This window comes from Strix uralensis, chromosome 8 (assembly GCF_047716275.1).
Source record: "Strix uralensis isolate ZFMK-TIS-50842 chromosome 8, bStrUra1, whole genome shotgun sequence".
Classification (NCBI taxonomy): domain Eukaryota; kingdom Metazoa; phylum Chordata; class Aves; order Strigiformes; family Strigidae; genus Strix; species Strix uralensis.
In genome coordinates this window covers 7450818-7473097 of record NC_133979.1, presented here as the reverse complement: position 1 = coordinate 7473097, position 22280 = coordinate 7450818, and the positions used below count along the sequence as shown (strand labels likewise).

General features: G+C 39.7%; 1 protein-coding gene across 2 annotated transcripts in view; it reads right to left on the bottom strand.

Annotated features, from left to right (window-relative positions):
- The window catches only part of RAB3B (RAB3B, member RAS oncogene family), a 59592-nt gene that overhangs the window by 27887 nt on the left and 9425 nt on the right, over positions 1–22280 (bottom strand). For both annotated transcript variants that reach the window (XM_074876059.1, XM_074876060.1), the window contains exon 2: positions 20201–20428. In XM_074876059.1, coding sequence (XP_074732160.1) covers positions 20201–20428 — 228 coding nt within the window. The remainder of the gene's footprint in view (positions 1–20200; positions 20429–22280) is intronic.

Below are 22280 nucleotides of genomic sequence, written 5' to 3'. Positions count from 1 at the left end.
TAGCATGGTAATGCAGATTAGCATACAGCCTGCACTGAGAATTATAACCACACTCTGGAGAAGCAGAGTTGTCACCACCTCTACGTCCACATGGTTACTGAAAAGCCATTTCTCAGAACATCATTCTCAGATTTCAGGAGCAAATGATGGAAATACAATTAATGAAATTATCTAATGAAAACAGAAACTCAATTACAGGCTTCGTATTGTGTCTCAATTAAACTGTGCTTAGGTCAGAATTCTCAGGTGTTAATAGGATTGTTAAAACAAAGAAAATGAACAAGTGAAGGAAAATATCAACTAGGTGCAGTAATAAAAATGCTCATAATTAGCATCTTTGTTTCACTGAAGGTATCACAAATCTTCAATAGCAGTATATAGCATCAGAGAGCTTTCAAACACACCGTTATAATAAAAGGGAAAACAAGAAATTCAGAAAGAATATGCTATATTAACTTGATATTGCCATGGTAAACAGTTTTACAATCTTGTAAGAAAGATTAAAAAGATCACAAGTTACCATGGTACCATTGTTCCTTCCAGCTTCATGTTTTCAACACAAAATCGAATACTTTAAAGGCAACATGGAGCTATACTTTCTCCACTGTAAACTCATTTTTCCTTTTCTGTGGGAAGCTGCAATAACCAGGACAGGATTTTTCAGAATTTCTTTGTTCACAGGAGTCACCAGCTTGTTATTCAGAATTCATTATAGTTTCCACAATTTGAAAATGAAATAATTTCTGGATGCACTTTTCCAAGGTAACTTCAGACAAAGCATCTGAACCAGATTTTGCTCTCGGGGATGCTGCTGTAGAAGCTGGAGTTCTCTGGGTTTGTCTTATCTGAGATTAGCGGCTGATCTACAGTTTATTCACTTGCTCAGCAGTGACAAAAACCTGCGAATTACAAAGCATGCTCCTGTCACTTCAGATGGACAGCTCCAAAATGAGAAGAGAAAGCATGTCATATGGTATTAAAGCAAGGGAGACAAGGGCACATCACCAGGACCTTTTAGGAGTCCTGCTGAATCTTTGCAAGGACCCTTCTCTTCACTGACCTTTCCCTAAGCAAGTGTTTTCCTCCCAACTATACAACCATCTTCCTTCCTCCATTGATTACTTCTGGCCACTTCCAGACCTACTTGTATTCCGAACTGTCCTTGCAGAGGAGACTTGAATTTGGCATGTGTGAGACACAGACATCTAAAAGCACAGATATGACAAAGCCACGTCCAGGAGTACTTTGTGTACTTCCTAAAGTAAAACAGGAATTGAATTTCAAGGAATGAAGAGTTGATATAGAAGAAAAAAAGAAAAAAAGAAAAAGAAAAGAAACACTAGTCTGGAGGTAGCTACTCATTCATATTGAAATACAGATTGTTTTGGCCCCGAAGAAACATTAGGTTTCATAGGTTTGCATTAAGAGTATACTTCATTTGCCATTACTGCCTGTCTGCTTACCCACCTGAATGACTACAGGTGTTAACTGATAAGCTATACTTCCCAAATATCATATACAAACTGCCTCACGGACATATCAAGGCTGTCATCTGCTACATCCAGGAGGGGATGCCACCCTGCTGTTTGACAGGGGCGGATTAAATATCAGCAAACCTCTTCCTGATCTTAGCAGCCGTGCTCATGTCACAGAAATCACTCCTAAAAACATACAGCAAAAGCAGAAAAGTCAGGTTGAGTTGTTCTGTGACCAAGGAGACCACACTTAGCTACAGTGCAACCCTTCATAGGTCAGTGAGACTTTCTCCTTCACAGGAGTGCCATCTCCTCCTCTCAACACATCACATTGCCTAAAGACAAAAAGAACTCCAGAGTTTTTTCAGCTCCAGAGTCCCCAAAGCAACCTCACTGGCACTACTGCCAGCTGTGCTGCCAACAGTGCAACAAGCACTGAGCTTGCCTTGGAGTCACCCTGGAAGAAAGCAATTGCAGCTCTGCCATCTGTGGGCACTTGACAGCTTCCCTTACCTGCAAGTTTCTTCTCCACAGGGGATAGTTTCCTGCCCAAGCACAAAGCTTGACCCCACTGAGGGACTTCGGGGGGGGGGGGGGGGGGGGGGGGGGGGCAAGAAAAGAACCCCTCCTGCTGCTCAGGCTCAATACAGGAGTCTCTGTCTACTTAAATAGATATTATTTGTATGGCTCACCTTGGTAGCACAGACAGTGTGATTACTCAAGTGCTGTATCAAAAACATGGCACAGAGATAGCTGTAAAACATCCCACTCTTTCTTCTCTTCCTGCAGCAGCTGTGTCTATAGTAATTATTTGCATAAGTCACTCAGATCAGTTGCTATCAATGACTATATGGTGGATTATCACTTAATGTTCTTACATAAATAAGGTTTTTTTCCTCCTTGACAAAGTGGGTATTCTTGGTTGGTTGGAAAACACTTTAGGGCCTAGACATCAGCCAAATCTCCCATAAGGAGAGCAGCTGACTTGCTATGACACAACTTCATTTACTGGCTATTCAGAAAGATCTTTATTTCAATACCATATTCATACAGGTAAAAACAGTGGAGCTGGTTGTTCTAAATTGGATATTTAGAGTAGAGCATGTTTATTAAGCATTTGCAGGATCATAACAGGGATAAGCTGATGTGACTTTTTGGGATTACAGGAGGAATAGCTCATCAAGGAAGCAGTTATCACTTTTAGTTACTTTACAAAGAACAGCACTTCATACCTTGGCTGATTTATACCCACACAATACAACAGGAAGACTTCCTACCTTCCTGGTAGGAATGCTCACAAGAATAGTTCTCCTTCCTGAATGTCACAAGAAAAGTTTTTAGCCCCAGGTTTGAGATGTTGCATCCAACAATCTGCTTTCTCTTAAAATTCTCCACTATGATATTACGCTTTTTCTCCCTAAGTAACATGTACATAAACATCCAAAGAGAACAAGCTCCAGTAAATTAAAAACTAAAGGACCAATTTCAAAAACAGCGGTCTGAGCTGGGTGCCAAGACCTCATGTACCATTAGTGGGAGTTCAGTATTGCATTTGAACAACCTCCTTCTGAAACTTTTTAAATACAAGAAGTTATTTTGGCACTTTGCCCTTGCAGCGCAACCTCCTGACACACAGGCAGAAGTTTTGCTGAAAAACAGCACTGGGTTACCCTCTTCCACCACAAAGTATGGCAGCTGAAGGCTGCTACTATCCAGCAGCTAGAGGTTTTCACACACCTCAGCATGGGGGTGCAAAGCTGTGAGCCCCTACACTCCATACTACTGCCAGGTTAGCAGCATTTTTTGTTTGGTTGGTTTGGTTTTGTTTTTTACAGCTACCAATATTACCAATTTCCTGAGGCAAAGAAATACATTTATCCTAGCTAGATATATTCAATGCCTTAATTTGTATTGACAGAAGAATGTGTTGTCAAGCTGCAATCAGAATAATGTGTCTCCTCCTGTTCATCAAGGAGTAACCACTGAGAAAAATTTCAAAATAGTCCAACACATTTTTCCTGTACTTTTCATGCATGTCATACAATTATGTATCAGCTGTGCTAGAAATTGAAACAAGTCTTTTAGACATGCTGAATTGTTTCTCATTAGCATACCCTCATGTCAGTAATCAAAATCAATCAACTTAAATCAAACTAATTCTCCATGTGCTCAGTTAAAATGTATACCATATGCTGGCTGAAATGTATACCAAAGCAAGACTGTGCTGCTGTAGAAAGCTTCTTTCTGCAGCTACATTTAACAGCAACATTGGGTCAATTTCCATTAAAATACTAAGAAAAACTTTGTATAACTATTTTCAACCAGCCTTGTGTAGCTCCAAAGGATCAATTAACTGACTTGCTGAAATTGGTCATTAGTGACGTGTCACAATACTGCTGTCTCTGTTGGGTCCAATCAAGGGTTAAAGACAAGAGTTTACTCTTTGATCAAACAGGACTGCTGAGAAATCACAATTCGCAAGGCGTATCTGGAGTCTCAGCTTCAGTAGCATTTGCAAGATTTATATGATGGTATTTAGAGTCATCACTTACTCTACCTAGTTAAACATCTGGTTGCTGTCAAATTTTCAAGGTATGCCGAGCTGGAATGCACCTGCTTACAATACCAACTAATTCTTAACATCATTTGTATTACAAGAGTGTTTAGGACCCTTCATCGTAAAGCCGCTGCAGAAAGGTAACTCAGACTGGCTGAGCAGCACCTCCTCCAGCCACTGCTGGAGGTGCATCTGGCCAGGAGGATTGGCAGTGAGCCCTCACAGCCATGGGGCTGCAGGAATCCCCACCCCAATCAGCACTACAGTTGCCTCCTACCTACTAGACCGTCTACTTTGTGTTCCCAGGAGTCACTGGGCAGACAGCCCTTCACAGATCTGTCTTTGTTTTTTATCCCACAGTTTAGCTGCAGAATCAATATCAAATGCAGGATTACACACCACCAGTGTGCTCGTGCATCCTGAGGGACTAGGTGAGAGCCGAGCCATCCTATAGTTCACTCAGTTCTTAGCCTCTCTACTGCAATTGCTAACAAAACCAGCTCTAGTGGAATGTCTGAAGTTGGCTGGGAAGTGGACATATAGCCCATTTTTATATTAAATCCATTTCAGTTATTTTAACAGCCCTGTTCTAACTTGATTTCAAACAGCAGGAAACCTTTGCTTACTCTCCTTGCTAGAAGCCTCAATTTGTACTCAATGAGATGACTTTTTTTCTTTCAACCAATCACCACCATATGCCTAACTAAACGTGTCAAGCAAACAGTATTATAAAAGATTCATAAATGCTAAACCTCTAAGAGGCTTAGGAATGAGAAATATAATCGAGTGTCACTGCCGGAGGCAGAAGAGTTGTTTAGGAATTCTGATAAGCAGCAATTCAACAGATATTCATTTTTATGCTAGTTAACCAGAAACAGGCAGCTTCAGGAAACAGAAATGCTTCTCTGCCTCTGTGCTCATTCACCACGGGGTAGAGAAATCACCATGGGGTAGAGAAATTACCATGCCATCTCAGATCAGCAGTTGAAGTGTTTCAGCATCTGGTACTGAACAGTACAAGCTTCTGATCCAAACAGCGATCAGAAATGGATGTTTCTGGAACAGATACAAAATTGCAGTGAAGTACAATTATGTAAAACTTTATCAACAGGGGAAACATCTTCCTGATTTAGAAGCCAGTCACCAATAAATCAGCTTGTGGTGGACCTCCTTTTCAATATCGTTTCATGTATAACTGAAACATTGAAACCTCTCCTTCTCCTCCTCCCTTGCCTGTACGGCCAAATGGGCAGAATCAGGCAAATTCCACAAACTTTCTTTATTACATGATGATCTCAATTGAAAACTTTTTCTTAATCCTATAGGTGTAATTTAAAATACCTCACCCCACAGGTCCCTCCCTCACTGATAAAACAGTATACTGTGACTACAAGATGCTCTCTGATCATTCTTGGTCGGAAGCTTAGAAATCCATTGTCATCACATACATCAGGCAAGTTATCTCATATCCCACTGGTTGATAAATCTTCAGTCAAATTGTCTATCGTCACTGCCTGCCTCTCCCTTTCAATGGTAACCAAGGAGCTATGGTAGAAGGAGGACTGTAAACTGATGGGCTTTGGTCTCCCAGAAGGAGCTCCAGCTCAGCTGGAGTCTGAGCCCTGGGACAGGCTCACTCTGGTGTCCCCTGCAGCTGGCAGCAGCACCAGCTCCTGGGGCTGCTCTTCTTTGGTATTTCCATTCACAGAGCACTGTGAACCGGCTTCAAGAGCCAGAACATCTTCCCCTATACTCTTCTCAGCTTCAAAGCAAAAGTACATTTTGCACTGAGTAGCCATCTAGACAGCCTCTCTTCATTACTTTTCTATTGAGCTCCTGCTGGCTACCTGCAGGTAAATCCAGCCTGTATTTAATCTCTAAATTTGAAGCAGTATTTCTTGTTTATTTTCATACTGGCCTTGACTGCAATATTTCACAGGCACGTGCTATGCCACCAATCTGTAAACTTACTTCCCATAGAAATCTATCACAAGGTCTTCTTCAAAGCATGGGGAAGGCACCCGAGCACAGCAATACAGATAACCAGATGGAAGCGTTCACTTTGCTGTCCTGATCTAGTTAACCAGCAATCACATTACCTTGCTCCTTCAATACCTCTGGGCTCACTTCAATTCACTTTGGTCTCTCTGAACTTGACACTATTGTATCTGCTGCTGTAAGATGCTCTCCAAAATAGAGTTTGATTTTACAGAGGGCTGAACATCTTCAACTCCTATTTCACCAGGGAAACATACGTTCAGTCAAAACACATCTAGACTCAGAATGATCACTGCAGCACTATTAACAATTAGATGCAGGTTTCCAGTGAACTGTCTGAATGGAGGTAGGATAAAGCAGTCAACAAGTATGCATCAGTTCTCTGTCAACTTTGAACTTCCATATTTGTGAAAGCCAAAATATGCATACACATAAAAGCATTTTGCACTGATAAGCTAACAGCATATGACTTCCTTGTGGTTTCCACAAGGAAAACATCCCTTGCCTTTAGTCATTTTTTTCACTCTTCTCACTACACTTATACGAAGTTTCAATAGCACCATCAAACCAATAGGGATATGCAATCTGCATGCATTTAACTTCAAAAACAGTATTACTAACTGCTTTCCAAATGGTAAATGTTTCGTGTTATCAAAATAATTCTTAAGACATGTTGACTTTCATGACTCCTTGCTACTTTCAAAATTCAGTTGTCTCCCACAGATAATCAAGAAAAATCTCTAAATAGGTTCATAGTCTTCTGTTCATTAATAAACCATACTTTGCAATGCTACTTTGAAGGAGGAATTCTGCAAAAGTAGAGCTGGAAAACTGAATTATATTACAAGTTGAAAAAGCAGAAAGCATGCTGCCATTCATTTTAGTCACTTCCAAGCAATTTTGTTTGAATCTGCTGAAGGCAAATGTCAGTGTAAAGTATGAAAGCTCAAGACCATCTAGTTACTAAGATGAATGCTTGTTAAATCTTCAGTTGGGACTATTGCCTTCATTTATAAAAACACAATTTCTGCTCCAACAACAGAATTAGCATAAGTGCCCTTACAGTCTTGCTCACAGGATCCGCCAGCTATATCTTCTTTCTTTTTTCAATCTGAGATTGACGTCAGCAGCATTCACAACCTTTTGAGAACTCATTCTCCAGTTTCTACTTAATTTGATGTCTCAGAACATTTTTATGACTCACAAAATTTGGTGTTTGAAGCTTCAGGGCACAAAGATGGAAAGAAATCCAAAGGGGAAAAAAGACTGCAATTAATATAGCAAAATAATAGTAAAGAAAAAGAGCTAGAGAAAATATAATCAGGTGCTATTTTTGGCAAGGGTCATGTTGTAAAAGAAGAGCAATTTTCCTTTTCATTATTTAATAAAACAAAGAAACATAATTTTCTGTTCCACTCATTACTCATAGTGAATGAAGAGGTCAGTCATAAAAGCGATGTTAAATGTGCAAGATTTTGCAGCAACCTGCAAGTTGAGCGATACTTTGAGACCGCCAAAGCAATGAACCAACATATCAAGCCTCCCAACAGACAACACTTCTCTACACAGAACACACGTATCTGACTCTGGGAGAAAGCTCCTCTAGAGTCAGAAGCCTCTGCTGGAAACAGTTCCAAACTGCAAGTCTGAATTCAAAGTCCAATCTGTGCTGTGCAGAAGTGCAAAACTTGAGAAGAGCTCATTTCTGAAGAGTAGAAAGTAGGATGTAATTGCTCATGCTGGTACAGATTTTATTCCTGCACACCCCTGTCCCTTCCTCTGCAGATACAGAGGCACTATACGTGCTCTGTACAGGATGATGAAGGGAAGACCATGCAGATGGGGAGATGCATTCCTGAATGCACCTCACAGGCAGACTGCCTGCTGCAGTGCTTCCACTCTCTCAGATGGTGGTCTCCAGTTCCAAACCTGGGTCTGTGCAAGTTCACCTCTGGTAAAAAACCAAACTACCCCCCCTTTTCTGAAAAGAGAACACCAGTTATACAAATCCCTCAAGCCTTGACACACTGTCAAATTAGCACTCTTGTTGTTATTAATCAAGAATTTAATAGATGAACTCTTAAAATTAACATGTCTTGGGAATCTTTTCATTTTAAAAATGGAGATACAATGAGTCATGACTGAAAAAGTCACTCAGCATCCTCCTTTGAGAGACTTATTGAGCAGACAAATTTTAGGAGAACACACGATTCACCTGTGACATGAGGGCAATTAAATCTTTATCAATTTTTTTTTATATCCATAAAATAAGTAGACAAATTAGAAGTGAAAAATCTCCTGCTTCTCCTATCTCTTAATAACAGTCCCAGAGTAGTTAGTAAATATGATAGTCTGGATTTATTCTCACCTTCCTTCACGAAAAATATATTAAAAAAAGACATCAATGCCGCAATGCTTCTCGGACATGTACACTATAGTTAAAAAAAAAAAAAAAAAAAGAGGGCCACACTGCACAGATTCTGACACTATAACCAACAAAACAAATACTACCTCTTCTCTGCCTTTGTATTATGTGATAAAAAGCTCTTTGCTTGTTTAAAAGAAAAGTCTGGGGTTTTTTAATCATCAAACTGACTGCACTGACTCTCTTGCAATTGTAGGGTAACATAATATTATACATTGGAGGTCACATTCTCAGGCAGGATAAATGGCTGCCATTCCAGGAACTTTAAAATTCTGAAGATCCCAGCTGGAGTGAAAGGGATGCACAGATTTGATACTTTCAGTACCAGAGCAAATAAACCCCTTGTATGCAGTCAGTAGAAAATAAAGCTATTAATTTCCTTCTGTTTAAGCACTTGGATTTTGTAAACCATATGGTAGGTGACTACCTTGCCATCACTTAGCAACATCAGGTTTTGACACACAACTGGAGCTACCGTGCCTCCCAGTCTCCCAGCCATGTGGAGAGGATTTCCACAGCCAGTGCTGCAGATGGGAGAACTGCCACATGACTTCGAGCCAACGATGAAGTGATGCAAAGATGCTGTTGTGTCTAAGCTACAGCTAGATTTTGCAAGTACCACTGATTCGGGTGAAATTTCCCATTAAAATGGTAAATATCTGGAAGACCAAGACCATTTCCAAAGTTAGATGAAAGATTATTCAAATCACAGTTTTGCCATGACAATGGTGTGGATTATTTTTGCTGAATTTGTTCCCTTTAGACTTCTTGCAGTCTCTTGATAGAATAATAAGTAGCTTCTATGCATATGTACATCAGAATTTCAGCAGGAAATCTGAAATAATTTCAAACATGTCCAAGACTTCAGAATGATGGCCGCAGCTTTGACCATGCTACTACGGAATGGGGCATGTGCAACTCAGAACAGTAGCAAGTACATCACAGGGGCAGAACATTATGCAGATTCTTCCCTTCGAAGAGTTCGCTTTTCCCTAAATAAATCACTAACCAGCACAACTGAAAGGAAATGATTAATTTTACACTTCCAACCTCTAAAGACTCAGAGGGGACCAAGCAGAAATGTACCTCATTTAATATCTTTGCAGCATTGACTTTTCCTGCATGCTATTTTCAAGAAGGGCATTCTTACAATAGAGATCCATTTTAGCTAGAATAAGGAGCCTTAAACAGGTATGGATTTTCAGCTGTTGCATAATTATAGCACAACAGTTGCAATGAGCATCAGTTCATCTAGAGGCCTGAGTTCCTGTAATCAGTCAACCCATTCAAGTCCCTTCTGTGCTTTACACCATGTCTCATACTTAGGAAAACAACCTAGGAAGGGGGTTCAGGGAAGAAGTATGTATAAAAACAGGCTGAAGAGCTTTGCCAAATGCATACCTTCTCCGTCTCAGGAAGCACTAAGCTCACACATCAACCACCTCGCAGGAAGGCTGGAATCCACATGGTGTTTGTGCAGACTGACACTTCTGTGACAGCACTTCCATCCCTGCAGAGCCCAGCCCTCCTGGGCTTGCTGCTCGGGGCCACTCCTTGCTGCTTGCAAGCCAGTGTTTATGAGCACTGCTTCTTTGGTGTTGCTTTCCACTGTAATTAATGTAATCATTAAAGGCACTAGAGTTTTTCTGGTTTTCACTTCATGGTCCAACTCTAGTTTTGTGCCAGTTTTCACTCCAATCACTCGCTGGCTTTAGGGCATGTCAGCACTGTGCAGTGGAGTTGTCTATGCATGTCCTTACTTACCAGAGACAGAGCTAGCTCCAGAAGTGGAGATGGCACAGCTGTGTCAGCACGAAGCTGTGCCTAAGCTTGCTGCAAGTCCCCTGCCATGCTGCACTAAGCACAACCTTCTTGATTTCAGACATCACATCTCCCCTCAGTGTTTTATTATACTGCTGAGCAGGTGGATGCACCAGGCCAAGTTACTGCAGCATTAAACCCTACATGTGGTGTAAGCCTGTCCTGCAGATTCTCCAAGTTTATACCCATGTAGGAGATTAGAATCACATCTTAAAGACCCTCCTTATTTTTTTGGTAACTGTTAGCACTGTGTCTTTGGGATTGGAGATGGAGAAAAAACACTGTAAATCCAAATGCTCAATAGCATTTCAACTTCTATACCTTAAATTGTCACTTAACCATCTCTCTCTGATGTCTGCACACAGCCAAAACTTGCTTTCTGGCAATCATAAACAAGTTTCCACAGTCCTTCAAGCAGCTATTTCTGAAATAGCACAACATTCCCAACAATGCACAACACAAGCTTTCACTCTTGAGCACCTTAGAAATGACATGGGAATAAAGGAGACTCAAGACAGGACTGTGTGTTCAAACAATTAGGAACTGGAACAAACCCTGCCATGCTGCATTGCAGCAGAAGGGCAGTTTGCAGTAGTTAAAGAAAATCTAATCATCCCTTCCAACCCCTAACTAGCTCTTTTCTTGTTTCCCAATTCTCTGTTGCCTTCCATTTAGTCAGCTATGCCTCTACAAAGGGAGCAGAGAACAAGTTTAAAAGACTTCCAGCTGAAGAAGTTTGTATTTTACAGCAGCACTGAACAAACAAAAGTGTTTACACCTGATGATAGTGGAGACAACTCCAGAGAGGGTTGATTCTGTCCACCTGTACTGTCCCCCAAGTTGTCAAGACATTACATGACTACACACCTCAAATCACACTTAGCCTAAGTTAACCTCTGCAGGTCACCATTATCACAGCTAAAGTTAATAACAACAGAAGTAGGTTAGAGTGTCTCTTTAGAAACTGCACACACATACACATGAACATGGTTAGGTCTGATTTTCTTCACAGTTTTGGTAGTTCTACAACCCCGCAAGGGATGAGAGAGGGTAAGAGAAGTGTAAAGGTTAAGGTCCATCGTTCCACTCTTATGCAAGACAGACTTTGAAAATGGATTCCTTAATTAGCCCTGCTTGACTGTAAATTTCCAGTGTTGTTATTCCATGCAATCAATTGATGCACCAGCCTGCTATATTACGGTCAGAATACTTCTTTAAAAAGGAAGCAAGTAAATTGACTTCCTCTTTTTTCCCCACCTCTTCTTGTTTGCTCTTCACACAACTCCATTATTTCAAATTCTGTTACAACAGTACTCTGCAAGAACGATCCTTTCAGTTAATGCAAAAGTGTTTATAAAGGTGCTATCTGACTTCACCAAGAGCAAGTCAGGGTGCAAAGCACAGAGCCAAGAAAAAAACTGTAGGAAAAGTGGTATAGCCTTACAGAAATGTGTACAGCATGAGGCTAAAACGCACAGCAAGGAAGCAATTTAGCATTTGGTGGTCATTCCAATGGGAATTCATTTTTTAGCCTTTCAATAACGTAGGACAGTTTTAGAGTTTAAAAAAAAAAAAATCCAAAACACATCTGATGGCAGTTATTTCTCTTTCTTCCCTCAAAAAAAAAAAAAAAAAAATAAAAGAGACCTGCAGTCCTTGGTAAAGGGCTTTCCATAGACTTCTCAAAGGTGACTCATGCCAGTCTACCACAATTTGGCACTCGGAGCACTTGCTTCCTTTCAGAGCTGGGAAGGGCTCAGTGCCCACTGGCAGTCAGCCAAGCGGGATGCAGTTACCATGGCACTCAAACACCCAGTAACCGATGTTGGGACCAAAGGAAAGGAAGCAGCAGGTGGATCTTTGAATAAGCACACGAAAAAGCAAAAACAGCATTAGGGTGAATATCCTGCCTAGCAAACATCCTATGCACAGATGCCTTGTGTGTTCTATTTTATTGCTCTGGCTACAAGAAAAGCAGACAGTAGCACCTGATAGACATCAGTAGCATATGTGTACACAGGTATCTACACACACTGCTCGCTCTCCCTGACTTTACCCTTTAGCACTGGTACAGATGTCGGTATCAGTTTGTCAGAGTGACTAGCCAGCCAGAATCTGGCTGAGAAAATACCACCATTGAGCCTTCTTTAAATAATACACAAAGTTTAATCACTTGAGTCTTATACCATGTGAAGTTATTTCAGTTAATAAAGCACAGCAGCTCATAACGTAGTACATTTATCTGCTCCACTTACATCTCCTCCCCCCAAGTTTCGAACACTCTTGCCACCTCCTGTTTCAGTTTTTAACATAACTTAGTAGCAAAGCAGTGAGTATCTGGTATACAGGTAGCAAAGAAATGGATGTGAAGCAAAATGAGAAAAAGTAGAGAACTTTTCAAACAAGATGAAAGTGCAGAACAGAAGCCCAGGATGCCACGTGTGAGCTAGGTAAAACACTTGGGACCAGCAGCTCCATTTGGAAGGAGGAACATCTCAGCAACACAGTAAATCCTGGACTGTGCCACAAACAGAGAAGGATACACTAGGATGCCTAGGATACAGTTGGGGCTGCAGTTGCCCTGACTATACAATGCAAGGTGCTAAGCTGCTATTGAAAGATATATCTATCCCCAAACAGGATTTATGTGTTTCCCACTTTGCCACTCATTAATTTTTGCTGGGCAGCCAGAACGGCTCACCAGAAATCTAAGTGAGATCAGTGTCTCCTGGTAAATGCTATGTTGTTCTGCAGGTGGGAGAACCTAACCAGCAAGCCATAGGCCTCCCAGTTCTCCACACTGCAGGAGCATGCTGCGTTTTTGTCCAGTTTCTGGTGCTTCTCACCAGTGTTTCCTTCTGTCAGCACCATACATGTCTGCAGAGTCCAACACTGCTGCCCTCCAACAGAAATACACACAGCAGTCAGGTGGATCTCTGAGCACACTGAGGTTACACTGCAGCTTCAGCACAATTAACTGCAATAACCAGATAAGAGGTCATTTTGGGGACCTGGTTATTAAAAGAAAAAAAAAAGAACAACCAACCCACAGATGATTTTATGTTGTGGATAGGGAATAACATCATCATTTTCCCTGTGCTAGAAGGATGAACACTCATTTGCCTCTCTAACAAATCAAAAGGTGCTTCAGGGATACTCATACGACCTTCCCTCCACATGACTGAAAATAGCCTTGCCAACAGAAATACAGAAAATCGGTGCCCAACATCTGGGAGCTTAGTTCACACTGTTTAATGAATAAACATGACCTTAAATGGTAGGCAACAGAAAATAAACTACAAAGTACCCACTGCTAAACTCCTGGGTACTCCAGTTGTGCTACAGGGTACAATTTCGCACATCTGAAAACCAGTTTTTGTGGTCTCAGGTTCCTGTTTTTATCTGTAAAATCACCCATTCAGCTTACTCTTAAGTGTTGCATAAACATGACACTGCAGTAGACAGCACAATGCATGAAAGTTATAAATATGAATAAGATCAATAAATAGTTATATTTTCTCATTTGACCAAAAACTTATGACACAGTTTAAGTACGTGCTCACTTGAGGCAAATACTATGAGAACTCATCAGTTCCACCCACTGTATTATCTCGTAACTGATCACAATGTAACCAAGCATATTTAAACATAGAATATACCTAGTCATTATGCAGAGGATAACATGGTGAAATAAAATCATAGTAAGGGTGATTCTGATAAGACAAGGACAACAGGGAAATGTTTTGAGGCACATGACTCCAAGACCTTATGTAAAATGATTACAAAACATCTATTCCAAATTTCTGCTGTAAAAATCATTAAATGCAAAATGTCAAGAGGCCAGAAACCCATTTATCTTTTCAAAGCTTAACTGTCTTACTATATCAACTGAAGAATTTCCCTCGAAATTTACCACATACAGCTTTTCTCCTACTGGACAACCGGTTAACATTGGCCCATTTTCTCTAGAAAAGGTCCAAACCTTTGAACTATCAGCAGCTCTTTATCAACTAACACAAATACACTCAACCCTGCACCTGGATACAGCCTGGTACCTCTGAATGCAATATTGTTCTTTCATTTTATGGAAATACACAAAACAAGGGCAAACAGTAGTAACTCTGCAAAGATGTAGCACAAAGAGAGATACTACACCTTGCAGTGTGAGTAAATCCAGTACTGTAAGCAGGAATAACTCCAGCAGTTACACAGAGCTCAGACTGAAGTTGAATTTGGCCTTCACTGTAACATAGACTTATAATGAGATCGAAATGGGATTGAGGTGATTAACTGCAAACAGAAATAAACCTTCCATGTCAACTGTTTAACTGCAAACACAGGAATGCCCTGCTCAGCAAGCTTAGGCTGTTAAACAAATTCAGTAGTGAGTGGAGTAACTAACCACCCAGGGTATTCTGTTTAAGTTTTTATTTCTCTCCCTTGTACCACCCTTGCAACTCTAACCTTAAAGACCATTCAGAGTGGCATGAACACCAAGTTCGTCCCAAAGCAGGAGTATTATTACTTGAGATATAACCAAGACTTTGGAACTGAATTACAGACACTGTTACTGTATCTCTTCTCCAGTCAAATATTCTGCATTGCGTTTTAACATCAGTAGTGCTTTATGTCTGTTCACCCCTGATGATTTTCATTCCTGGGACCCAGTAAGTCCTCAATGCTGCAAATAAGATGTAAATCTTGTCTCTCTTACAAGGATCGACCTGTTCTTTTCACTATTATGACTTTGTCCATTTTAGTTCTTTGTCTAAACAGCAAATCAGAGGATTTCACAACAGCTATGAATATACTGAGCTGAATCAGGCCCATTAGGCCTTTAGAGACATCCACCGCTATTGCAGCTGTATATTAAATTATAGAACCCTTATTATCTCTTTTTTTAGAAATAAGTTTTGTGCAAGCATTCAAGTTTAAAGTCAGTGCTTATAAGGAACTTAGCAAAAACGTGATAGGAATGGGATGCCAGGGGAATAGATGATTCTCTCATCTGAAATGCATGATTAGCTTTTGGTTAAGTGTGCAATTAAAATTTACAATCAAGTATGATGGAGTTCTAATTTTACCTCCTTTAAATGAAAAAAAAAAAAAAAAATGAACTTAGTTACCAGTGTTACTTCTTTTAATCCCTTCCCTATGAGGTGAGCTGCACAGTAACATCCTGTCATCTAGGCAACAACTGATACAAAAAAAATTTTATACACACTGCATATTTGCCTTCTGGATGGCTACACAGCTTGGGTTTTATTTTGGTTTACACTTGTTTTGTTTTGTAATGGTAACTGCCACTCAGAATAATTAGCAGTTGTCATATTTCGGTTTGTAAAGATACTTGCCACAAAACCAGAGTGATGTTGCTTTGCATCCTCTTCCCAGCTGTGCCTGAAAGCTGTAACACGTGTTTCAGACATCCACTACAGCTAATCTCAGACCCCTACAGGTTTCAGCAGTTAAGCCAAGGAAACATTTTTGTTACTGGGAAAGAAAAAGCTATACTTATCCTAGCAGTTTAAATCTGATAAGCAGCACCTTAAAAGAAAAATCATACTGCAGTCTAAATATGCTGTCTCCATCTGAACATCACATCCTTTTTGCCTTTTAACCTGAAGTTAAATTTAACCTCTGTTCACCTTTAAAAAAGGGGGTTGAAAGTAGTTTCGACTGTAAGATCAGCTGCCAAACCCTGTATTTAGTTATGCTTATTATTAACCATATATGTGTTTGTGTGTTATGTGTAGTATGTGCAACAAAAATGAGACTCCATTGTGTAGGGTGCTGTACAAAAGTATAATGGAACTGTAATGAAATTCCTCACACAAAACACATATTGAGTGGTGTGCAAAAGTGTTGTGGTGTGCAAGTGTTTTGAGCTAAACATTGCCAATGATTTTCCATCAATAAATTTGTGTTACTACCCAAAATGCTCATGGAATTAACCTAGACTGGGCCAGCCTGAAGGACCAGAGTTTTCCCCTCAGCAGTTAATCTCAATGCTAAGTTGCTTAAGAGTTCTGCTGTTATTATTACTTACCACCAATAAACACGCAACTGCACAGAAGAAGGGGGAAAAAAAAAAAGACATCTCACATTGCTCTCACCTAAAACCCAAATCACTTTTATTCATTCACCGTGCTTCCATCTGGATCTGGACAAAGTAGCCTTCTCTAGCTGCTAGGCAACCTGAACGCAGCAGTGAGTATAAACTGTATGCATTTGCTAAGAATATAATAATGTTACCTTTGAGATTTATATATAATAAAAAACATACCTAGCTGAAAAATATAACAGCTTTCCTTCAGTAATCACTAATTAGCAACTCTGGGAATACAAAACTGTTGGTCAAGAAAGAAATAATCCACATGTACACCCCAAACGCAGAGAGATATTATAAATTGGCTCCTAACAAATATAACATAAGGGAGATACTTTCATATGAAGTATTATTACCAATGGCAGTGACACAAAAAAATTCTAATCCAAGAATTACATTTCTGTAGATATTAGAATATCTACATAATACGGGAATAGATTTACCTAAGTAATGTTTTAAATTAGAAATGTTCAAACTACCAAACCTCATCCAACTACAAAATGAACTTTCTCAGTAAAGGTAATTTATTCTATTTACATAGAGCCACCATTCCTAAACAAGACAGGAAAGACTTGAAATTAAAACACAGTCAACTGATCTTGGAGTTCTTTAAAGAAAACAAAAACAAACCAAGAAACCTACAAAACATTATTTCACATAACCCCTCTCCAGACCATTTTAAATTTTGTTTTAATAGCAGAGCTATCATTCAACCGTAAAAACACCATGAGTATCTTTGCTATGTCCCATTCCTCTCAAACTCAAGATACTCCTTTCACATCTTTCAAAGCAGACCATTTCCCAGAGGAATATTGATATTTTAATATGAGTCCTATCAGTTTTGCTAGGTCACTAGCACAACTGATAGGACTCATTAAAATATCAATTCATATGACTGAGGTGTTAATGTCAACAAAGCAAAAGGCCCACTAATGACATCAAAATTAAACAGAGCAGCACTCTTTTTTGATCATTACATTTGACAGCTTGTCAAATCCTGATTCACAAAATACTGACTTCCTCAAACTCAGCACAAACACAAAAGCTAGATCTCTAGTTTAAAAATGGTCATCAATTCCTACTGGAGATATTAATCACAAGACAGGCCAGAAAGACATTTACTGATACAGCAACACACTGTTAGTCTTTATGTGCAGCTGCTTGGCACTTGAAGCCACGTGAATTTTTCTTAGTTTTAAGAAAACCCAATGAGCATTTTGTAGCTGGAGTCTTACGCCCAAATACTGTGCTCTTCTGTTCAACACAAGCAAAGTCAACGTAGAAAGTCCCACTGATTGCTGATCTCTCTGGATAACAGCACAGCAATAGTAACTTCCCCCCCCACCTTGAGATTTGCAGGACAAAACAAGGTTATTTGTACACAGCCCTTGAGCATCTCCAGTCTGTCACAGCTGCATACACTTAAGAGCTCCACAAGCACCCATGAACTGAAAGAGACCTGGCTCTGCAGAACAGAGAACATTAGAGGTTCCTAGAAGTGCTCCTCTCTGGATTTTATAAAGACATTTGAAGTAATTAATTTAAATGCTTATACCTTCTCCTTCCTCACTTCTTAGTTTCACATTAAATGTGATTCAGGTAAGACTTAACATTGAGCTTAGGGGGAGCATAATTTAAAAAACAGTCAACATAGCTGGAAAGTTGTAAGTAAAAGCAAAGCATTCAATGGAGCCACAGGGTCCCACACTCACAGAAACTCAACAAGGGCTGTAAATCATTTAAAAAAATAATTGGAAGACAGGTTGGTAAGAAAACTCTTCCTTCCTACACACAGGAACACATAGTTTTGGTATGCTAATGACCCCCGCTACTACTAAGTGTACTCTGTACATCGAAATTACAAGTTTAATCTCAGGACAGGCAGGAGGTAAACAAGTTCAAATACTGTGTTTTTTATAGAGGTACACACTTAATGTTTTTGTTAAGGTCCTTAAATCATGACTCACATCAGGGAAGCATGCAAGGAGCACAGAAAGAGAGAAGAAAAGAGCACAAGTCACTCTAGAAACTGTCAAACACTTACATGAACCTTTTATTGAAAATAAATTTTAAATCTACAGTGTTGTTGGTAACTCTAACATTACAGGTCCTATAGATAGCACCCTCTGAGGAATCCAGCTGACATCTCTTTTCATAAGAAGTTTAAGGTTATTAAAACCTTTTTCCCTCCAAAGCCTACAAACAGATTTAATTAAAACTATTGCTTAATTCATTTTAATCCCGGTATCTTTGCAAAAAACCCAAATATTTCATGGTGCTTTCTGTCCTGCTTTTACACAACTTAATCTTGGAACTTGAAATTCACTAATAAGAAAGACAAAATGGATGGAAATTGTCTTTAGTTAATTATGGGGCTTGAAGTCCAAACATTCCTATTACCTAAACCCTAAATTAAATCAAACAGTTTCATGCCAGGTTATCTACATTAGTTTCAATGCCAGAGGTTTGTGACACGAAGAGGACATTTTATTAAATAATTTGTTGTACATTGTACCCAGCAACACAGAAATAAAATTAATCATATTGTTGCAGTTAAAGTTCCTCATTTCAGATTCTATTTTATTGTGACTCTTCAAGATCATCACAATAAATAAAAAAATGTGATTACTATTAAATGCAATAATACATTAAATGCATTTATACATTAAATACATTTAAATGCAATAATTAAAGATTAACTATAAATCAAGTGTATACAGATCAATTAGACTATACTTGTATCTGGGGCAGGGTCTGGGTAGCAATGTTACACAGTTTCAACTCATCTTCAAGTCTGAACTTTAACTTGTGGGAGAAACAACTAAGTAGACAGCTACTTTAAGTTAGTGAACTAACTCCTTTGATATTGTTTAAGAGAATAAAAGTCTCATAACTTCTATTTGAGATCTTTTATGAAAAGCAGACAAATCGTGCAAACTGGCCTTCCAGCTGGAGCCCCATGGTACTTCAAGCAATCTGAGCCTAGGCTTTTTAAACACACTAATTCACTGGGACACAGAGGGTTTAAGCACCATCAGAAAAAATTGCACTTGCACTGTAGGTTTAAGTCATTTGCCAGCAAGTAGAATAAAAGAAAGCACTTGCTTTCCATAAAAAGGAACATCATGAGCTACTGAGACAATTGCTTGCAGCTCAAGAACTCTTTTTTTTTAAAACAGGTAGGGATGCTGTAATTCAAAAAGGCTGAAAATGTCCCGTGACTGGGTGTTTGAGCAGCGGGAGCCTCCAGCTTACCTACACAAGTTCTCTCCGTATTTGATTTACCAAGAAGTTGTGTCAGCAGAGATGGTTTGAAGCATACCTCTGTCTTCCCCTGAAGAATCCTGGATGGATGACGTGAGCTGGCTTGGTGCTGCTGAGTGGGCACAGAAGTTGCAGGAAGGTACAAGTATCTTATGTGGAGGACATAAGCTGATAGTAGAATCTATGCCTAGAGTTCACTCATTAAGCGCTCACTGAATTTCTTCACCTACTAGTGCCCACTCAAAAAGCGGTGGCTACTAAAGGGCTCCAGACCTGCTTTGGGTTTGCTGCAGTTTAATAGTACACTGACTCCTGAGAACATAGAGCAGCTGCTTAAGGCCATAACAGGAGTCCCACTACTTGAGTGAGACAGCAATACGAAGAGAACTTACTCAGCTATACCGCAGGGGTACAAATGATACAGCCACACAAAACTTACGAACAATCAAATTCTGTATTAATTCAAAAATCTACTTCCAAACAAGCTATTTTTTACCATCATATCTTTGCTGGGTTTAATATAAAGCATTTGTGAAAACACTGGCACTTACCCAAATCTGCAGTTTCACCCGCTTGTCATTTCTATAAACTGTTTTCACTTTGAAGTCAATTCCTACTGTGCTAACGAAGGCTGGTGTGAAAGTGTCATCGGCGTATCTGAAGAGGAAGGATGTTTTGCCCACGCTGCTGTTGCCAATGATCAGGAGTTTGAACATGTAATCAAAATTTTGATCTGAAGTATCTTTCTGCCTGTATCTGGCATCTATTACTGAAGCCATCTAAGAAAATGACAAACATTGAAAAAGAACAGATTTAAGAGCAGTTCATCATTTGTTTTCCTCAACTGTGTACCATATGTTTAGCTTATCTCTCTTCTTTCCAATATCATAACCACTACATTTGCTGATTAAAGAGGATCACACCTTGAAATCTTCTTTTAAATCCTGGCTTCACATTTCTATTATCCACTTGTACTGGTAAGAGTACCAAACCCAAGAAATACACCTGTTGCACCACTTTGTGTTTAAAAGAATAACAGATGGCTATTGCAGATTGTTCAAATACTAGTAGGGAAACAGCATTCTTTACTCCCGTGGCAGGGTGGCACTTCTGTTGCTCCAATAAACTGGAGTACTGCAACCAAGAACTAAAATCTTTGACAGTGCATCCAATCATGCAATTCATTAAGCAGCCTCCAAGTCAGGTAAACCTAAATATTTCCTTTTATGACTACTAGGGAAAATCTGCATTTCCAGCAGATGCACCACCACCATTTCATCCTTAGAAAAGTTCTGTCCTCAACATTTACAGAAGAAGAAAAAAAAAAAAAAAAAAAAAGCCATGGGAGAAGATGAAACACCACGAATTTCAGCTGAAAACCAAATTCATCCAACACCTATCTACTCTCAAGACTACAATTAAAATAAACAGCACTTGCATAAAACATGAGGGCTCAGTGGGGCTGCAAGTAGCATTTGGAACAGATAAATTACCCCTTTTGATTATGGGGGAGGTTAGAGCTGGGGATGTTAGTGGGATGGGGAGGGGCAAAGATGCAGCCTCAGAGATCCCTCCTTCTCTTGTGACCCTGAACTGGATTCAGTAACCAAAAAACAGCTGCAGAGTCTGAAACATCAAGATCGGTGGAACTCACTGAGCTGCTTTAACATATGCAGCTCAGACATTCCATGGGAGAAGGCAAGTCCCTTTTCATCTGTTTGTACAGAGCAGAAGACAACTACATAGACCAAATTACTACAGAGAGGAGAAAAAGGAAAATTTAACTTTTAACAGATATATCACACTTTTCATCTGTAATGCCATTTCAAAATCTACCCCATATCAAAAAAGCAAAGCTCTTAGCTCCTTATAACCAGTTAGGGGGTTGTGCAAATTGGGGCAATGACAGCATAGGTCTGATCAACAGCTACTCATCCACCAAACTAGGACACCTGCTACTTGCGTGCAGTGTCAGAAAGCCCTGAGTGGAGACCAAAGTCTCTTCCCCTGGCATCCAAAGAAATAAGTTAATTTTCCCCTCAATTCAGATTCGTTGACATCTTTGTGAATAAAACTCCCACCAATGTCTACCACATGCCCAAATACTTTCCTTCTTAGCAAGTCTCACCTGTGCACAGGACTTCACTCACCCACTGAAACAAAACAAAACAAACAGTTCAGAACTCACTGTAGTTAAACAGCTATAAGGCAATAAATTGGGATGACAACACTTTAACTTAAATTCCCAACAGAGGGGAAACAAACCAAAACCAACTCAGCTTAAACTTCAGTAAAATATGCATGATGGTTTATCTCTGACTAAACACATGCAACTTTCTCACACAGAAAAGGGCTGGTGCAGCAGGCATTTCGTTCACAGACTGCATTAACAAGGACAGTTTCTGAAGAACTTTATTCGTAGCTCAATAGTCAACAGCTGCACTGAATGCAGTAAAATCTTCCCACAAGTAATTCTCTGTAGGATACAACACAATTCTGATACACACTCTTCTGAACTTCAGCTGCTATTCAGTAACACTACAGTCCTTTGCAAGCACTCCAGAAAAGCCAAGTACAAATTTCCTTCCCACCAGTGTATCAGAAAAGGGCTCTTCTACTCATGCCTTGTGG